Raw genomic sequence first — 21,318 nt, 5'->3', positions numbered from 1 at the left:
CATTTAGAATTAAACCAACACACAAACTGTAAAATGCTTAAAGCTGCTACAGCGAATCCACAGAAAAGCTAAGTTTTAATGCAAACACGGTCAGAGAATGCTCACATCTTTCCTCGGGTATCTTCCCTGAGACGCTTCTGCCAGAACCAGAAACCCACAATGCTGGAGGAAACGAGAGAACACTAAACACCAGTCGCTGTTTTCTAGGTCCAAACGTCTTTTGCTGTCCATGACTTCAGATGCTGTTTTTTTTTTGGGACTCTGGTAGTTTGTCTTAAAGTTAAAGTGGTAGCAGCCGGCTGCTTCTCTTTCTCTGATAATACTGAGCAGAGAAACTCTCACACCGACAGTGTTCTGTTGATAAATACATGAGTGCCTAATGAATGGAGAACCCTGGGAAGTACGGCGGTCTGGCGAGACTGACAACCAGATGGTCCAATGGTTTCTTTTGGTTTGATCCGAGGTTTTTAGACAAATGCGAGTAAATCACTTTATTTATTTATTTATTTTTGTTTATTTTTAAGTTTTTTTAATTTATTCATTTTGTTTTAGATTAACCTTTTCCAAATCTGTTATAACACTTTTAACATAAAACAAACCTCCACTAACCAACTAACCATTGTGTCATGGACAACTCTAATGTACAATACTGTTTAAAACACAGACTTTATTCATTTAAAAGAAACGTCTGATGATTGAATCGTGAACACTGTTTAGTAGATGACTCACTGTCAAGATGCTAAGCTTGTCTGCAGAGCTGATTTATATTAATATTCTTATGATTATCTTTGAACACGTGCTTCTTTTAGATGGAGGCATAATAGAGATGCATCACCAACAAACTCCCCTACTCTCGAGACTGGAAGATGTGAAAGATTCCCAAACAGGAAAAATAAAAACAAAGAATAAACACATGAAACCACGACAGGAAACTAAAACACATTAGTGATAGGTGTACAATCTAAATCCAAAAGATACATGTGGAACACATCTAAGCATTAATAAACAGGCAATGTTACAATGAATAAACTGGTAGAATGTGATGAGTAACATGTCTTATGTTAAAAAGAGAGAAAAAAAAACCCTCAAACTTGTTACACCTGAAGTTATTCATGAAATATAATAACAGTTAAAAACAGACACAAATCAGTACAAGAACAAATCTAAACTACCCAGAGCATGATGACTATAGCCAAACTCAAGCATTCATCAGTAGGTCCCTTGTTTATTAATAAGCTAATTGAATGATATTTTACACACATTCTGAGAAGTCTTGCAATTTTTACTGTAGAAAATTATTCATTATTTAAAATGTGCAAATTTTATTTTTAAGACAGTTTCTAAAAGCTAAAATGGAAATAAGCTTTGGGGGAACTTGTAAAAATCAGAATATGGTGAAAAAGTCTATTTCTTTCTATAAGCCAACTGAGATCCGACTGAGAGACCATCTAAAGTACAGGTGTCCGTCGGGCCAAATTTGGCCGGCAGTCTATTTTTATTTAGACTATGAGAACAAATATTTGCTGCGAAGACAACAATTCCTATAGTGCTTTGCGGCATTGATGCATCAGTCGAAGCGTCCCCTCCTTCTGTTTACAGTCATTAGCGTCCATGCTACTCGTATCGGCGTTAGCAGTGTTACCCTTCGGCGTTAGCAGTGTTACTCTACTCAGTTTTGGACAAACTGAAAACACTCCTAAGTGAGTTTGCTCGGCAATTTGCCGACTTTGAAGTACACAAATGGAGATTTCAACCGCTCAGTAGTCCGTTCGCGGCTGACATGGCCAGCTCACCAACCAACCTCCACATGCTGATTAGACTCCAGTGTAGCGACACGCTCAAGTCAGAGGATGACTCTGTGGCTGCTGCAGTTTTTATCTTTCCTCCCCGACACACTGACCCAACACCTAGCTTTTGAAATGCTCTCCATGCTCAGCAGCACACACCTGTGTGAGTAACTGTTGTCTGTGATGAAGATGAACAAAACACAGGAGTCTCACTGAGGAACACCTTCCTCAGCTCATAGCCCAACCAGAGATGTAGGTATCTGGCTGGAACAGGTGAGCGTCACAGTGGAGCTATCCAGGGTATCTGCAGGTTTAAGAGTGCCAAATTTAAGACTTTTTAAGAACTTTTTAAGGCCACTTTGACCAGATTTAAGCAATTTTATTAAATTACATTTAAGCTATAATTTCCAGCTATTGCCTGGAACCGGTGCTAACCACGTCGCGAACATGGGATTAGCCATCCAGCTACCATTAAACTTGCACTTCCCCATGGCGCAAGCTCCCGCTAGCTTAACCAGCTAATGTGCTCATCTAAAAATAGCCTCCTTTCACAACCAGCTGAATGTGTATGGTTCAGCTTACGCCAATATCATACACAAAAAATGCTGAACACTAACTAGAAATTCACTAAATTTTTATAGAAATAAAAGAATCTTGTTCATTGGGTCTCTGGTTATTTAAGACCTTCGGAAACTCTATTTAAGGATTATTTGTCATTTTTAAGGATTTTTAAGGCCTTAAATTTGGAAAAGGAAATTTAAGACTTTTTAAGGACCTGCGGATACCCTGCTATCTGAGCTTGAATTATTGTGGTTTTATGCACTTTTTCTGCTCCAAAGTATGAAAGTTAATAGCTGAAATATTGCATTTTTATTTAAGAGAATTACTATATTTTTGTTTTTGTTATTGGTCTGTGAAAAAAAGATTTAACCTACTTTAAAACAGGAACAGGAAAGGCTTCAGATTGAAGAATAGAAACGAAATAGAAAAGAAAATCCCTTCAATGTCCCTCAGTGGGGACACTGGTTTTTATAAGCTGTATTTACCCATAGAGTAAATATATGTAAATATTTACTGTCTATTTGATGATCTTTGGAGAAAAAAAGTATTCCAATAATTATTATTATGCCAGTATGAAAAAAGTGGTACAAATACTCCATAATGAGCCCTTCAAAAGCAGCCCAACAACACTACAATACAGATTATGTCACAAATATGTTGACACTCATTATTTCTGAAAATCATATTTTCTTTCATAACCAGGTTGTTATGAACCTTTCCAACTTATTTTTTAAACGTCCCCACGGTGCTCTGGGAGCTTGATAACACACTTTCTGGTGTTACGTCCTCTATTGGTGGATAAGGAGAAGAACGGGGAGTAACACAGGCATGTGTTTCAGGTGTGGAAATTGTAAACATTGATTTTATTAAAGGGATTTTAAAATGACAAAAAGCTCCAAATCTAAAAGTACTTAAAACACATTGTTAAAATGGCCATGGGTTTATGTTTAAAACAGACATCTGAATGCTCCCAAACATTCACAAAACAAAGTCCACTGACTTAAACACAAGTTTGGGAGCCAAGAGGAAACCAGCACTCTGGCCCCTCATCTGTTAAAAACCTCTAAAAGTTGTTAAGCTTCACCAAGCTTAAACAACTAAAACCCATTTAAAAGCCATTAAAACAAACAAATGGCGCACACGAGAGAACTGGCACAGATCTAGTCTCCCCCTTCCTCCTGGCAGCTCTCCCTTTTATGGTGCTCATGAGGTGATCAGCCCACGTGAGTGCAGCTGTGCAGGTAGGAGGAGGAGGAAAAGCACTGATTGTCCTCTGCAGCATCTGATTTCTGAGGCAAACAGCAACAGAAGCAACATGGTTTTAATGATCCCTGGGCGTACGGAATGAGCAGCAAAATACCATCACCTTAGAAACACTCCTGTTACGTAATACCTTTAAAGTCTTTTCTCAATATTTCTTGAAGGAACTATGTTTAATAATTATCTCTTTTATAATTTCATTTGTGTTAACAATGATTACTCCATCTTTGGTGAATCTTTCATCTCAAGAAGTTGGTTTTCTTTTACAAATCTGATTGAATATAGCTGTTAAATGACTTACTGAAACCTTTCAGGATTGTAACCAAAGAGACACATGTAGCAGATCACATTATAAATGCATTTAAACCATTTGGTGTTTATCCGACAGGCACATGCTAATGGATCTAGGAATGAATGAAGATGCTCAGGCGTGTGAGTGAAGAAAATGCTGACGGACACAGATTATACCTGACAAATAGAAGAACTGTTGCCGACCTGAAATTTCCAACATAACTGCAGCTGCGATCTTTGAATGAAATTGTCGTTATTTAATCAAATATTACTCAGAATTATAGGGAAGAGGAAGCATTAGAAGTCAGGCGATGAAACCTGCCATATCCCTAATTCACTGTAACAAAGATGCATCAAAAGGAATTCAGGTGTAGTTAATTAGCAAAAATAGGACTTTGTCTTTTAGACAGTGCTCTTGTGCCTGTCAAAGGCAACGCTTTTGATTTTTAAATAATTACGATTAATGTTGCACGTCTTTTCAAAAATATATTAATAAATTAATAAATGTCATTAACTTTTAAATAAAAAGACTACTTCAATGCAGCCAAATTTATGATAACATTATTTTCTTCATCACCCTGCCCACAACTCAACGCAGACACCATGAAGCAGGAAGAGAAACTGCTTTTGGTCTGAAAGTGAAACTTCACCTAAATACACAATTAACAACACATCTGTAGTAGTGGGAAAAACAATATCAGTTTTGGATTATAAAAGTATAATATCCTGTAAATGTTATACTTTGAGTCTTTACTAAGTTGGGGTTTGTGCTTGTTGGCTAAAGTGTTAAATCCTCCGGCGTTGACACAACTCAAGCCAGCATTCACACTGTTATCTAAATTTAAACTGGACAAGGCTTCCACTGCTGGACGCCACTGCGAGTATTCCCTACTTTTACTGGAAAGTTTTAGAACTGTGAAATGCATACTTAAAACCCATAAGCTTCAGAATTTTTCTGTGAACCTAATAAAAAGGTCTTTTAAAGAAAACTAGCCTCCCCTCACGCATTAGCAATGGAAACACTCAACCCCAGAATCTGAACCGCTTCCAAATTGCGTAAACAACTGGATTACATTTTTGAAATCCAACTCTTCCTTCTAATTAAAGGACTTACTCCTGATAGTCTAACTGTTAATTCTTAGCTAAGTAAAATGAAACTGGTAGCTGTTCAGTTCAATCTCTCTCTCTCTCTCTCTCTCTCTCTCTCTCTCTCTCTCTCTCTCTCTCTCTCTCTCTCTCTCTCTCTCTCTCTCTCTCTCTCTCTCTCTCTCTCTCTCTCTCTCTCTGTGTGTGTGTGTGTGTGTGTGTGTGTGTGTGTGTGGTGGTGGGGAAAGATATATATATATATATATATATATATATATATATATATATATATATATATATATATATATATATATATATATATATATAATTGGTATTTATATGTTGGCAAGAGAGAAAGAAGAAGAAGAAGAAGAAGAGGGAGAGAGAGAGAGAGTTTTCACGTGTTGCAAGAGAGAGAGAAAGAGAAAGAGGAAGAGAGAGAGAGAGAAATAGAAAGAGAGAGAAAGAGGAAGAGAGAGAGTTTTCACGTGTTGCAAGAGAGAGAGAAAGAGGAAGAGGAAGAGAGAGAGAGAGAGAGAGAGAGAGATTTCACATGTTGCAAGAGAGAGAGAAAGAGAAAGAGAGAGAAAGAGGAAGAGAGAGAGAGAGTGAGAGAGAGCGAGAGAGGGGGGGGATTTCAAATGTTGGCGTGAGGGGGGGGGGAGAGAGAGAGAAAGAGAGAGAAAGAGAAAGAGGAAGAGAGAGAGAGAGAGAGAGAGAGAGAGAGAGAGAGAGAGAGAGATTTCACATGTTGGCGAGAGAGGGGGGGGAGAGAGAGAGAGAGAGAAAGAGAAAGAGAGAGAGAAAGAGAAAGAGAGAGAAAGAGGAAGAGAGAGAGAGAGTTTTCACGTGTTGCAAGAGAGAGAGAAAGAGAAAGAGGAAGAGAGAGAGAGAGAGAGAGAGAGAGAGAGAGAGAGAGGGGGGGGGGAGATTTCACATGTTGGCGAGAGGGGGGGGGAGGGAGAGAGAGAGAAAGAGAGAGAAAGAGAAAGAGGAAGAGAGAGAGAGAGAGAGAGAGAGAGAGAGAGAGAGAGAGAGAGAGAGAGAGAGAGAGAGAGAGAGAGAGAGAGAGAGAGAGAGAGAGAGAGAGAGATTTCACATGTTGGCGAGAGAGGGGGGGGAGAGAGAGAGAGAGAGAAAGAGAAAGAGAGAGAGAAAGAGAAAGAGAGAGAAAGAGGAAGAGAGAGAGAGAGTTTTCACGTGTTGCAAGAGAGAGAGAAAGAGAAAGAGGAAGAGAGAGAGAGAGAGAGAGAGAGAGAGAGAGAGAGGGGGGGGGGAGATTTCACATGTTGGCGAGAGGGGGGGGGAGGGAGAGAGAGAGAAAGAGAGAGAAAGAGAAAGAGGAAGAGAGAGAGAGAGAGAGAGAGAGAGAGAGAGAGAGAGAGAGAGAGAGAGAGAGAGAGAGAGAGAGAGAGAGAGAGAGAGAGAGAGAGAGAGAGAGAGAGAGATTTCACATGTCAGCTCCAACTGAGCTACTGGGAGAATCCAAACATGTGTCCTTTAAGGAAATCTGCACCACAGCTACTAAACACCTGTCTAACTTTCACTAATCAGTGTTTTGTTTATTTGAGCAACATTTTAATAATCTGCTGTTTTATAAGGGAGTGAGGTCACTGAGTTACACATTCTTTATGTGGAAAACAGAAGAAAAAAAGGCAGGGGTCAATCTAAGTTAAGAAAACAGACCCTTTCCAGAGCCCAGGTATAATCTTACCATGCTGCTGAAACAGAAGACTCCTCAATTAACACAGACGTTATGAGTCTGACTCACAAAACCCACAAAAATGGAGCAATATGTCAGTCAATACCCAAAAGCAAAAAAATAAAAAATAAAATGGAGCAACTCAAGAATTCCTACATTTCATCAGTTGTCTTAGTATTTATCACACTAAATGTAAGAGCTCTGTAAGGAAATGCAGGATGTGGGCAAGGGTGTGTGTGTGTGTGTGTGTGTGGGGGGGGGGGGGGGGGGGGATGGGGGTCCGCAACAAGCTGCCTCTGTGAGCTGGATCCCATGTTCATCACTGGAAAATTCGGGCAAACATGCTAAAGACGGTGAGCAGCTCACAGTCCACTGTGACGGGCCGAGTACGGCAGCTGGGAAGGTTCACACCTCCATACGCATCAAATATGCGACATTCATGAAGAGTGCTTCCAGTCTTCACCAACATCACGACTGCCTGAAAGCTGCTCGTAGAAGACGCAAACCTTCAGTTGTGTTTTTCTGTGGCTCTGGGTGGAAAATAAAAGGATTTAACTGAGAATACGACGAGCACGATCAATACTTTAAACCTAAAAGCTCGCCTGACCTCCTCACCTTCAGTAAGCGTGATAGATTTTCTGTGGAACTGAGGATATGGGTCATTTTTCACTTTCAGGGTTACGTTCAAGCTCGGCTACAGTAAAAGGAAGTAAAACGTTTGAGTTCCAGACACCAGATCTGACTGTCACGTTAGAAAATGTATGTTGGAAAAATTGTAAGAGTTTATAATTACGAAAGCATGGGAGTAAGAATATGTAGAGCCCGGAAATGTTTCTTTATGAATACCTTTAGAAAAAAATCTAACGAGGATTTGCAAGTGGAACACACACCCATACATGCACACAAACACACACACACGCATGCATGCACACAAACACACACACGCATGCATGCACACACAGATGCCATCTTGAAAATTACACAGTTTTCATCCTACTCGTGCAGAACAGCATCTCTGCATGTTAAAGTGTTTTTCATGATGCCATTTTATTTCCAGTATTCTTTGTTGCAGGGTATGATCTTCAATTATCAAATTTATATTATTAAATTAAATTGTTAAAGTATCTCAAACACAGTCAAACTTATTTTCAAGGACTTTTTATAAACTGGAGGCGGAAGGACAGCAGCAGAGGGGAAGGTCTCTAGAGAGTTTGGCACAAACCTGAATGTTTAAAGTCCTTTTTAAATCACAATCCTGAAAGCTGATTCATGGATTATTTAAACCTGTAAAGTAGTACTAGTACAAGGACAGTACATCAAAAAGTAAGCTGCAGATATTTGGAAGTACACAAACAGAAAAAAAGCATGATTTAACATAACAGAGGAAGAGAAACAAAAAGATTAACTGGAACACTCCATGTTGACAACTGGGTGATGACAACAGGAGGTGATGGTCTCACGACTAAACCCAGGAATTCTAGAGCTGGTCTAATTGGACCAGTGCCTTTGACAGGTGTCCAGTCTGACTCTCCACCTGACAGGGATGTTGCTCCAGACCCATCAGTGTCTCTAACCCCTGAAACAGACGGGGACCGGTGTCGGGTAGATCAATGTCCCAAACCGGACTGCATGGGCCATGCACTCCATGCAGGGGATTAAAATTAATGTCTATTCATTTGATGATTTACAGGCAAATATTAGAAATTCTAGGAAAACCTTTTGTTATTTTTTTTCACAGAAACCAGAGCTGGAATTTTTAAACTTCCCAACTGTAAAAATGTTTTCAAATGTATCAAACTAAAAAGCTAATTTTACTATTAGCAGATAAAATGGCTGAAACTGATGAAAATAGTTTTTGTGAATTATATTGAGAACAGCTGACTCCTATTTTCTTCTATGCTTTCTATAAAACATCAAATCTGCTCTGTGAATGTATTTAACTTGAATCACAAGAGCTTCTCAACGCGTGTGGGTGTGTGACACACACACACTCAAAACAATTAAAACAGCACTTGAGCTAAAAAATAACGTTGCTGGATTGTTGACATTTTACAGGGTTATTGAGGATTACACTATTTTAATCCTTAATTAAGAATCATCATAGAAGGAGTGTGTTTGACCTCTAAGATTTAAGAAGAGCTTTTGTTTTGTTTTGTACTGAAACGTGGTTGAAGTGGTGGCCAGTGCTGTTGCCTGACAGAAAAGAGGTCTGAGGTTGGACTGGGGGGGGGGGGGGGGGGGGGGGGGTCTTTTATGCAGATTGCCTAACTTTGTTGTTCTCCTTAACCTTTTATAGAACCAGCATCTATATTCAAACCCTTCCTCTCACATCATAAATGATGTCATTGTATATTTTCACAAACTCTTAGAATCACAGGATTTCACCCAATCAATCATCAGTTATCACCATGGTCCCATTTGACCAATCAGGGCGGGTCTGTGATACACCAAATATTGTTGTGTCTGCAGAACCGGTAAAATGTTTCCATGTAGCACATTTAGACAAAAATTCTTGTTGTTAGACTTGATCTTCATAATGATGGTAGCATTAACAATAACAAAAATATTGTATATATCTTGCGGTTTTCTACTAAGATTTCTATGGAAAACAGAGAAAGATCATTATTGGGGCATACATAAAAGCCCAAGACATATATGGCTGACACAATAAAAAAAAGTGTTAAAGAGTATTAAAGCCATTTTACTCTATCAAGTTTAAAAGTGCACAAAATCAATGTAGACTGGGGTGGGAATTGACACCTAGATCTTTGTTGAGAATCGGTTCCCATTGTTTCAATTCCTTGGAATTGTTTTTCACTTTTGCAAATGATTCCCCTCATCAATTCCAGTCAGCATGAATGACATCACCATGCACGCTGCGTAGCTCTCGGAAGCAGGAAACATGGCGCCTAAGAGGAGCAAACGCTTGGTGGTATGGTTATATTTTACACAATAGGATGAAAACAGGGCAATATTTCATCACGGGGAGGAAACACTACAAATATGCAAAATACTTTGGGCACAAAATATGTGATGACTTAGAGTTTTATACACAGTTTAATATAACATTTATACATATATACATATATATATATATATATATATATATATATCACAGAAAGCTGGAGCTGCTAGTGTAATATATTACACTAGCAGACTCCAGCAGACTCCAGCAATTAAAGTCTGACCTGTGGTGAGACTTTTCCCATTCTGCAAAAGCTACAGCTATGCTACACCAAGCTAGAAGATGACTCTGCTTTCACAATGAGTATAGAGGAGAAAATTTGGAAAGAGCTTTCCAATTGATTATTTATCATTAATAAACTGACAGTTCAAATCAGGAGACCATGTACATGTTTCTTGCCACCTACTGAACTACTCTGGAATTGATAAGGAGTTGGATCGATAAAGAAAATCTCCAGTACCATCAATTTAGATAAAAACGTATAAATTCTAATCTATAATAATCGAATAAAATAGATTACATTATCCTACAAGATGGATCAAAACTTAAAGAGACAATGTGGAGTTTTTATCATTAATGTCTGGAAATATTCATGAAAGTGTTGTTGAAAATAAATGAAAAGATGCCCAGTTGTTGAAAAATATTGGCGATTTCGTAACATATAACCATAAAAGTTGTGTCTAAAATTCATGGGAGCGGGTCTCAGTCTCTGGGCAACACCATATTAGACTCCATGTTTCCTACTATGGGAGCCTATGAGGACAAAATGCATTTACTGGTTTGCAACAAGCGGTAACAAAACTTTCGCCATTCATAATCATTTTTGTTTTACACATTTACCAATATATATATATATATATATATATATATATATATATATATATATAGGCTTTTATCATTTGCCACTGTATAAAATAGATTGCTTCCACCAGAAAAACGATTTGTGACCCCAGTTTGAAAACAAAACGTATCTACATTCCTTCAGTCATTGACACATTATCATCAGAAACTGATGTTTGATTTTTTTTCATAAGTATGTTTTATTCTGCTGTATGACAATAAGGTTTACTGTATTTTAGATGTTATATTAAACTGTGTATAAATGATGTATAAAAGAGGTGAGACTAATGAGGCCTTTAAAAACTTCATCTTTAGAATTTAGTGAGATGAGAAGTTCAGTTTTAAAAGCTGCTTCATTTCTGACTAATTAAAGAGAAAACTTATTTTTTTTTATCATTTAACACAAAAATGAGCATAAACTGGATTTTTTTCTTCAATAATTCACATAATTTTCTTAGGACTACATCCAAAATCATGGTTCCTTTCTTTCCTGAACACAGTAGCTCTAGCTAATGAGAGCCCACATGTGTGAGATTATAAATTAATGTTAGTTTTTCACTGGTGCATTTTGATGGACTGACATAACCAGTTGGATGTTGGTCTTGTGTTTCTCCTAATGTAATTAGCAATCTGCTCTACACAAAATCTGTAAAAACTGCAGAAGTTTGTGCATTTGTCTAATAATATCTCTATGGCTACTTAATCTGAGGAATTTGCAAGCTCTTTTCCATACATTAATGTCAAAATGTTTTTTATCTTATAAACTAGTTAAAACAAATTTAAGCATATAAAATGTTTAAAGAATATCTATTCCTTCTGCTTATATAATCCTGTTGAGGGCCATTAAGAGTTGGTGTTAACCTGCAGAAGTCATTGAGTGAGAGGCAGGGTCCAAAAGAAACACACACACACACACACACACACACACACACACACACACATATTACTGCCTAGTTCTAGCCAGATGACCTGCCTTGCTGCACTTATATAAGAACACAATCAGCAGAATGCAAATATACGGAAGCAGATTGCCATCAGTGCAAGGAAAAATGTAGCAGCAATATCTCGTATTAATAACCTTCTCAGTGGCCTAGTGGGAAAGTATCCACCCTGGGACTGGGAGGTAGGGTTTAAATCCCAGTTGGGTCATACGAAAGTCTTTAACGATGGGACCCAATGCCTTTGAGGGGCTGGATTTGGGGTTTAAACCACCAAATGGTTTCCGAGTGCAGCCACAGCTGCAGCTCACCCCTCACTACGGGGATTGGTCAAATGCAGAGATAAATTTCACCAGTGTGTGATGACTAATGGGACTTTGAGAATGCTTCTCAAAATAAAGTCTGTAATATCTTGTAATGAGAAAGGCAGTAACGGTAAAATGGCTGTCATACGTTCAGAATGAACAAGCTCATTACACCAGTTCTTGATGTTTAACTTTAGGAAGCACAGCAGCAGCAGTGGCACAACGGAGGAGAAACGGCCGCACAACAATGCATAAATCAACAAATTATTCTGCCAGTTCTGCCATGCATACCGCATTGCCAAGGAAACTGACTGACAGCTTCTCATACTGAGAGATTGTGTTTAAGTGTAACAAGCGCTTAACACAAAAACACCCACCAGATTTCCCACACAAAGGAAACTGGTCTAATGCAATATCAGGACATACTTTTTATGCATCGCATTTTATTAACGTAAAAAGTTTTCAAAGTTTTCTGTGTAAAAAAGTACAAACAGGAAGTAAACTTTTACTTTGAAAGCTGCACCTCAATAAGAAAGCGAAAGTACCACAAATTTGCACGGACAAGAAATCCAAGAGACGTGGAGGGTTCCTTGACCAAAATGTGTTTCTCTGATAAATCACTGCTTCTTCAAAAAGCTTAAAGCAGTTCTCTCTGATGCTTTCTCCTATCTTTCTTTCTTCAGAACAAGAATCAAAGTTTCTGCGAGACATTGGTGTTTCAATCCTTAGAGCATTCTCCTTGTTATGAGATGTTAAACTGTCACAATTAGGTAGGAGGAGGTCGGACCCAAAATGCAGAAACACAGAACGACTCAAGGCAGGAGAGGTTGTAAGAAAAAAAATTCATTTCATTAAGGAGGGTAAGGCACGAAGAACCTGAGAAACTAGAGGGGGACAAAAACGCTGACATCAATGGGCCGACAACACAGAGAGACACAGGCAGGGTGTATATGTACAGACGCTGGGTGATAGGAGACGAGGGGTAGGTGTGTGGGAATTGGGCACAGGTGAAAACATTGAACTAAGGAGAAGCAGAAATAAGCAGAGGAAAAACCCAAATATAATCCTGAAAACCAAAGCTACTGAAATAACCAAACTAAACTAAAAACATAATAGAAACTTGAATGCTTGAAAATAGACACTGAGACAAAATGTATTCAAGAGGGCGCATCATCAAACATGGCAAGGGTAACTTATGTGTCAATGTGACCTCTTGACTTAAATCAATTTATTGTTTAGTGGTGCTCAAAAAGTCTCTTTTCAATGGGGTTTCCATACTTGCACCATGTTTCATCATATAGTTCTGCGTATTAAGTAGAAACAAGGGAAGGATTTGCCTTTGAGAAAAGGGCTCATTGTGACTGATAGAGTCGCTGACCCTGCACATTTTAGGTCAATGTGAACCCTTTGTGTTCTAACAGGGTCTAATAACTGACCCCAGTTCGCATCAGTCTATCTATCTATCTTTCAATGTATTGATTGATCAAATGATTAATGTATTGATTGATTAATCGATTAATTCATTGATTAATATAAACATATATATGAGAGAGAGAGAGAGAGAGAGAGAGAGAGAGAGAGAGAGAGAGAGAGAGAGAGAGAGAGAGAGAGAGAGAGAGAGAGAATAAAAGTGTCACATTTAATCTAAAGTGGGTCAGATCACTTTTATCAAAAGCAACTTTGACAGTTAAAGTTGCTGTTTTTTGTATAATCTATTACTTGGGTGGTTTGGAGTTGAACTCATCCATCATGTCACTAAGTTAATTAAGTCAGAGTAATAAAAAGCTTGCTACCTTACAACCAGCCACCTCTGAAGGCCAACTAGCTCTTTGCCAATTTAGATGTGTCGCTATTGAAGTGTTTTTTACTGCCTTTAATAAATTAGGTCTCATTAAAAAATGAAAAATATCAGCCGAGGACCCTAAATGACTTATCTCCTGGAGATTTTCTGTGTAGCTTCACTTGAAAATCTCACTGCCTTTCAGACTACCGTTACCTCAAACCACCCTCTGATCTTCATTGATAATCTGTTTCGGCTCCTATAGTAACAACATCTGATTTCTTGGAATAATAAACCACTGTCTATCACTTCTCATAGCATGACTCAATAAACAACAAATGTGTCATATCTAATACTAATATTGGGAGATAAATGTGTTGGATTTCAGGAGGATGTGCATTTTAGACTTTAATGAAATGTTTTATGATGTGGATGATCAGCTATAATAAAGTCTGTCCTGGGAATTTTAAAATTGATCTTGTGGTTAACTGAATAATATATAAAATGACTGTACACATCCTGCTAAACAAATCAAAAACTTATTTGATTTAGTTATTCTGTGCATTTTTTCTTATGACAAAAAAATCAACTATAAAGTTGCGTCAGTGTATAAAATCAAATTACTAAACATGCATTTAGTCAGTTAGAAATACTGTTCCTAATTGAAATTTTCCCATAATACAGGTGTAGAAAATGTTCTGTCTACTCATACGCAAGAGAAAATGTACCAATTTGAATTATGTTGGTTATTATTTTCACATCATTTTAAGATTTTACTCATAATCATTACCAATCACCTGCAGAAAGGAGCTCATCTGGTGATGCAAACACTTGCATGTATTGTGCAAATGTCATAGAGCAAAAACCGCTGCTACCAAAATGAGGCAAGTTGTGCCAAAGCATTGCATTCAAGGGGCTTTCTATTTTCAACTTCAATTGCTTCAAAGATGCACATGCAATTTGTAATTAATATAATCATAATTACAATTATAACAAACCAATTAGATTTACTCAAACCATTGCAAGCATGTCAAACAATAACGTCTGATTAAAACAGTTCATGATCAGATTGATTATTATGTCCTAGATGCATAATAATAATAATAATAATAATAATAATAATAATAATAATACAGTGTTTTCCTCTAGATTGGATCCCACAGATTTGTGGAATCCTGTATTGAATGTGTTTCATCTTCTAACTCATGTCAGATGCTCACAGAACCTAATAAACCGTTGAAATCAGCATAAATCATTTAAATATCAGTCAGAAAAGACATGTGGAAATAATTTTCATATTAAAGCATGTTTTGCAAATGAGTTAATTTGAATTAGTGTTAAAAATATCTACATTCCCTAATCAGCAATGACAGATTGAGCAGAGATTATCCAACACTAATTTGCAATGCAAAGTTCTGCGAGGGGAAACTTTGACAGAGGTAGATGAAAGTATACAGACAGGTTATTATGAGGGTGCATATGTGTGCATTTCATATGGTTATAATGTAAAGGCTTTAAAATGATGACCTGAAGGCTTCATAACAGAAAACGAGTTGTTTGTGCATTTTTCTGTTGTTGCAATCATTATGATGAAGCTGCAGGCTGCAGGCATGATCCAGGAGTGTCTAACTGATTGATTGTGTCCATCACCTTCAACTAAGCTATTTTATGGAGAAAAATATAAAATATTTCTTCTGTGATTTTAATAGTTCTGCATCAGTCATCTCAGCTCAGTGATAAACTAACAAATATTCCTGAGAACTGGTATTTTAAACCAAATTTGTAACCACACCGCTGACTTTTTCGATAATAATGATTTCAGATTAGATCGTGCTAAAACTCAACAAAATACATCCCATTTCTTTTCTCTTTTTTTTTTCCTATTTAAAGCTCCGCTAAAGCAGGCAGATACACAAAAAATCCAAACACATGCAAGTCATCACTGAGAAAAACACAGTCATGAGGTACAAATTAAATCCCCACTAAGATTTCCTGAAAGCCCTGCTTCCTCCTAATAAATATAATAACAGAGCGAGGCAGCCATGTCACACTGAAAAAAGGCTCAGTGAGCTTTGTCCATTTGCTGTCACTGCAGCTTGCTGGCTGAGGTGTAAAACACAATCAACTTTTTCCTCGCCTAGTGTCAGCTCGTTTGGATTAAGATGCTGGATGTGCATTCCAAACAAAATGAGATGCTTCCCCCATATGCGTGTTGATGTTTCTATTCATGAAGCACTTAACGTTGCCTCCGTTTCGTGCCGACTTCTTGATCGTCCTGCAGTTTGACAACTGGATGTCTGGACTTGAGAAGCCTAATGTTTGCCTTTAAATGCAGTTTTTCCACTCTTCATTTAGACGGCCACAGTTTGGAGGAGACGTGCTTTCTTTGGGAGGAGAGAACAACTAAGAAAACATCTGCTAAAAAGCGGGTAAACATCAGTCACAGACAGAACCGTTTAATGACGAATCAGCTATAAATACACGGCTATATTTTAATTGTTTTCTTCTGCCATCTAAACCAACGAGCCCAGAGGTCCGCTGTGGTGCAGTGATGAACCACATCACTGGGAAAATGAGCTGTACCTCAGAGCCTGGGCGAACTGCCTGTTGAATGCACGACAGCCTCAGCCAAAACACACAGAACCAGCGTGTGTGTGTGTGTGTGTGTGTGTGTGTGTGTGTGTGTGTGTGTGTGTGTGTGTGTGTGTGTGTGTGTGTTTGTGTGTGTGTGACTGAGACAAGTTTTATGGATACAGCTACAACAATATTTAAAAATCACAATATCATCCAGAAGTCGTCCATGCAGCTGAATCAAAGGGAGTTTTGAGGCTCTTGCTTCAATGAAGCATCATGTTATGTGTGAGTAGAAAGTAAAAGTGTCAAATCATAACATAAATATTATGATGTCACATTCACTAGAGTGCAGGATTACATTCTGAATGAGGAGTTTTCATTATGCATAATAGAAATGTGTTGATGGCTTTCAGATCGAAACAGCACACACCATCATTGTGTGAAATACAAAATCCAACTAGCATTCACCTAAAAAGGTTTGTTAGCGTTCTGATAAAGGAACATGTGAAATTATCATAATAAACATGATCTAATAATAGGTAATAAAGTATTTACCTAACATGATGCTGCAGATCTGACACAAACCTCTATTAAAGAACAAGAGTTTTGCAGAAACCTTTGCATCTTCAGTCTAATCGCAACATGTGCCACTAAAAAAAAAGAAGTCAGTCGATGTTTCTGTTGTAATTCAAATCTAAAAGATTAAAAACGTTTAATTTGATAACCGATTTAATTGAATGCATAGGCTACTGCAAAATGAGCACTTTAGTAGAAATACAAGGCCAATGTGAATAATTTAGTTTGTGCATGCAAAACATAAATGACCTTACAAATCCATGTGAAATTGAGATGAATGTACAGAAAATCACATGTGAACAGTTTGTTTTGATGCTGTCAGAGATCAGGAGGCACATCTGGATCTCTACACTTCTCATGTGCAGCATCCCAATAAACATGATTGTTGTGTATGTAATAAAAAGGCTGCACTTGTTAATGAATGGGGTGACTTACCAGGCATAGACTGCCGAAGAGCGCGATGAGGAGAAAGTCCAGATGATGGAGCATCAGAGAGGATGCCATCCCGGACCCGAGGCACCTCCAAGATTCCTCCTCCTCCTCACCGATGGAAAAGATGAAGCTCAAAAGCAGCGATTTAATCTACTTAACTCTCTTCAAAGTGGAGCGTCGTTTTACTCCATCTGGCCTCTGGCTGCTTCTGACTGCTTGTGAAATCATAACTGAGTAAATCTCCTATTTCATTTCCTATAATGTAGTCCGGTTCAGCCCGCTCGCTTGATTTCTCTGCATCTGTCTCTTTTTCTCTCCTCTGAAATTACATCCACATGTCAGAACTATTTATGTCGCTCGCTCCCTCTGCGGTGGGAAGTTCAAATGATTCTTTGTAGGGAAGAAACCAACGCTGTATTTTTAGGTCTTTTTTTTTATTTCCCCGCAGACTAACTTAAACACTTCAGTATGGAGCTGTGTGCACTTTTGGGGTTCTTACAGTCTCTCTTTAAAAAAATCAGACCTGGATTCCCTAAAAATAAAACTAAATAAATAAAACAAGAGCGGCTATAAGGCTGAGTCCATCACCGGTGGTTGCTGAATTTCACAACTTCATTCCTCTCTGACTCATGTCACCATCAACGCGCTGCGGACGCCAGGATCTCAGACAGACTTCACTTTTTGCATTTAAATGCAAACATTAACAATTTTATGACATACCTACTCAAAAAAGCACTTATCTGTGACCCATTCGATTAAATTTACGTCCTAACTTTGCTTTCCGTTGCTTACAATAAACAAAATCACGTGCTATTTACAGAATTCGTCCAAAAATTTTAATTACGCGTGACGCGCCAACATGTCTAGATGTATCAAAGCGCAAAACGGGCTCTGTTTACCAATGGTGATGGAAAAATATACCCAAAAAAGCCATAAGGAGGAGGAGGAGAGAGAAAACGCCGACTTTTACTCAAGGATCTCTACTTACTATCAAGAGAAAGACAGCGTTCGCCCTGACGCACTGATAGGTCGCCTGAGCGTTTGTGTGCGCTGCGTAATAAAAAGTTGATGTTTCTTGCGCTGGGAAGCGTCTCCAGATGTGGCAAGCGGCAGGTCGTGTTCAGTAGTGAGTATGTGGATGGAAAAGGGAGGGTGGGTGTGTGTGAGGGGAGAGGCGTGGGTACGGAAAAGAGGCAGGTAGGGTGGAGCGTTCACACCTCTGATTGGTGCGTCCGCTCTTGCGTTGGAATAACCCACGACTCCAAAATGACAGTTTTTTCTCTCTCTCTCTTCTCACTCTTTAAACAAACTCCACATTCAGATCGCAGGGCCTCTGCCAAACCACTTTTTCCTCCTGGAGTTTCTCAAAAGTTGCATCTAGTTGGATTGGATTACAGAAACATGATGCAGGAGATGTCAGGCTTTCAAAAAGAGCCGCTCAAATTTGAATCCGGGCAAAAAAAGTGGAATATCCACCAAGATCTTTTTAAATATTGTTCAGAATAGAAATATGTTTTATTTGTTAGCAGATCATGGTCACTTTCAGTGTGACATAATACATATTTTCTCCTTTTTTAAGCTTGAACTTTATTTCAATCTCATGAAATGGTCCAAAAATAAAATTAGCAGATCAAAATCAGCTAATTTTCTATATGATTGGCCTAGTCGCAAATTGAAATATAATTTTCTTATTTATTTAATATTTTTTAGATTTTGTTTGGAAGTGCACCTTATAAATCCTGTTTCACTGCCCCACAGCATGAAGTTATATTTTACTCCCAAGATATTTTTTATTCATCTTTTATTTGTTAGCTGCAACTTTTCAAGATACCAGCAGAAACAATAATCAGAAATTCGCTTTCCAAACCTGAATCCCATTCTATTTAACTATCTGACACCTCTGTTCACATCAAAAACCTGCATGTCTGACATCCATCTTTTTTAAGGAATGGTGTAGGATTTAATATTTACATCATTATTCTCCAGCAGCAAAGAAAAAGCTGACAGGTTTTTACTTCTGAAGAGCAAAGTGTGTAAAATACTGTAGTTATTAAACCATGTGGGTCACAGCTGATAGTAGAATAATGGTGTTATGCAGCCACTGCATCACTGTCTTCATGCTGTTTGGATTCAGGTAAAACACCACACTTCAGACACACTAGAGTAAACAAGTGCACACACACACACACACACACAGAGAGAGAGAGAGAGAGAGAGAGAGAGAGAGAGAGAGAGAGAGAGAGAGAGAGAGAGAGAGAGAGAGAGAGAGAGAGAGAGAGAGAGAGATTTCCTTCTTTTGTGGACCAGAACAAGCATTCCCCATCCGAGAGCAAAGCACAGAAACTGAAACGATATGGACCTTCAATAAGTCCAAAAAGATTAAACTCTTAGGGGTCTTCGTTGAATTAGTGTTTATTTGGCATGCCTTAAAGCATTTTAGTAAATATTTTAAGATTTAATTACATTTAGAAGAAAGTTACCAAGATGTGGCTATTTCAATTTATTTCTATGTTGGCATTTAATAACATTTGTATTGTAGGTTATTATAAAAACATTGAAAATTTCACTTTCATACAAATGAATGTCTCAAAAATATGCTTGTTTGCTGAACACAATACTTAGCTCAAATTGTGTAGTCCTTCTGGGATTAAAATACATGTTGTTAAAATGATTGTACTTCATCTACATTTTATTACCAGCCTTTTCTGAATATTTGCTGATTTTATCGTTATTTTATCATATCTGCTTTACGTTGCAGCTAAGCTTCTGAAATGCTCTCTGCTTTAGTTTCTCCTCCACCTTTTCTACTGAAAGGACAGGCCTTACTGGTTAGGTCGTTGCTCAGAAATGATGCACTGTGAACCGACTGCTCAGTTTTGCTTGGGGCATGTCGCTAGGCAAGCATCATGCTAATGTATCTCATGATGATGTGGACAAGTTAACAGAGAAAAGTGGTAGTGGCCTGTGGGATCTATACCAGGGTGTTTAAGAGAAGCTGAGACAGAAACTATGACTGTTTGGAAGCCCAGAAGAGGAGAGGAGACTGCCTTCTGCTGGAGTAAACAACATCCATGGTTTAGAGACCAGAGCTACTTCAAATCTGAATAATAACCCACAAAACAAATTCATGAAGATTTACTCGCAGCTACAGAAATTGTTTTGTTTTGGCAAAAATAAAACGCAACCTGTTGAGGTTATTTGAAGATGCACAGTTTCTACAACTAGAAGCAGCTGGAGACATTCCTGAAGAAGGAGAGGAACAACAAATATTTCGTATATTCTCCAAATGTCGAGGAAGGATCTCGTCATTCAAAGATGTACCAAGTTCCCAAAGACCTGAATGCTGAACATTCTTAATGTGATATTTTATTATTATAAATTGTGTTAAAATAAACTACAAAGACTTTTTGCTTCAGATTTTCTATATTTATGTGATTTCTGGAATGTCCGTTACTCTTTAAAACAAATCAACATGTACACACAACGGTAGAACATCATTTTGTATAGTTAGTATATTTCAGAAAAAAGAAAATACTAAGATTAGTGTAACCCTATAAGGGTCCTAGACCTTAAATAACAATATTTTTATCTAGTTTTGAAGGCTGTTCTTTTCTTATTTATATAATGGGAGGGGTAAGGTTGACAAAACTAAAAAAAAAAAGTTTTATTTTAATCAAGCAATTATATAATAAGAGTGAAAAAAGAATAAAATAGACTCTTGCCAATTGTAGATCCACCACCAGAGGGCAGTAGACATAAAGAGAACTGTATATGGCTTAGGACTGCATGGTTGTGCAGTTTTATGGCACTGTAGCAAGAAGGTTGCAAGTTCCAATCCAAACTGTGGCATTCCCTGGCTCAATATGCATACTTGTCTGTACTTGTGTACTTAAGTCCTTGTGAGGTGTCATCAACGATGGCCCAAGAACTTTTCCTAAGTATGCATTATGACAAATTCGCTCAAAGTTCCCAGTTGTGTTCTTGCTCCGCCCATTAGATTGTGGATGCATCCTTTTGTGGACTTGGGAAAGCAAAGTATCCCACAATGCATTGTGTTGCAACTGTTATATTTGGAAAGTCAGAGGAGAAATCTACGGTAATAACCGTTTAGTTTTATATCAGAAATACTAATGACGAAATATTAAGTCAGGGTTAGCGTTAAATGGTGTGTAAATGGTAAAATGTGATGTGTGTATTTAGGTTTTTACTTTTCACAATCCC

At 38.0% G+C, this 21,318-nt stretch overlaps 1 protein-coding gene across 2 annotated transcripts in view; it reads right to left on the bottom strand.

Annotated features, from left to right (window-relative positions):
* Positions 1–18,224, bottom strand: part of pth1r (parathyroid hormone 1 receptor) — a 59,042-nt gene extending 40,818 nt beyond the window's left edge. For both annotated transcript variants that reach the window (XR_001572802.3, XM_015956677.3), the window contains exon 1: positions 17,101–18,224. Coding sequence is in view for 1 of the 2 variants with exons in the window: in XM_015956677.3 (XP_015812163.1) it covers positions 17,101–17,169 (69 nt within the window). In the remaining variant the exon portion in view is untranslated. The remainder of the gene's footprint in view (positions 1–17,100) is intronic.
* Positions 18,225–21,318: the final 3,094 nt, after the last annotated feature.

Source organism: Nothobranchius furzeri, chromosome 11 (assembly GCF_043380555.1).
Source record: "Nothobranchius furzeri strain GRZ-AD chromosome 11, NfurGRZ-RIMD1, whole genome shotgun sequence".
Taxonomy (NCBI): Eukaryota; Metazoa; Chordata; class Actinopteri; order Cyprinodontiformes; family Nothobranchiidae; genus Nothobranchius; species Nothobranchius furzeri.
This window is presented reverse-complemented; position numbering and strand designations above follow the sequence as displayed.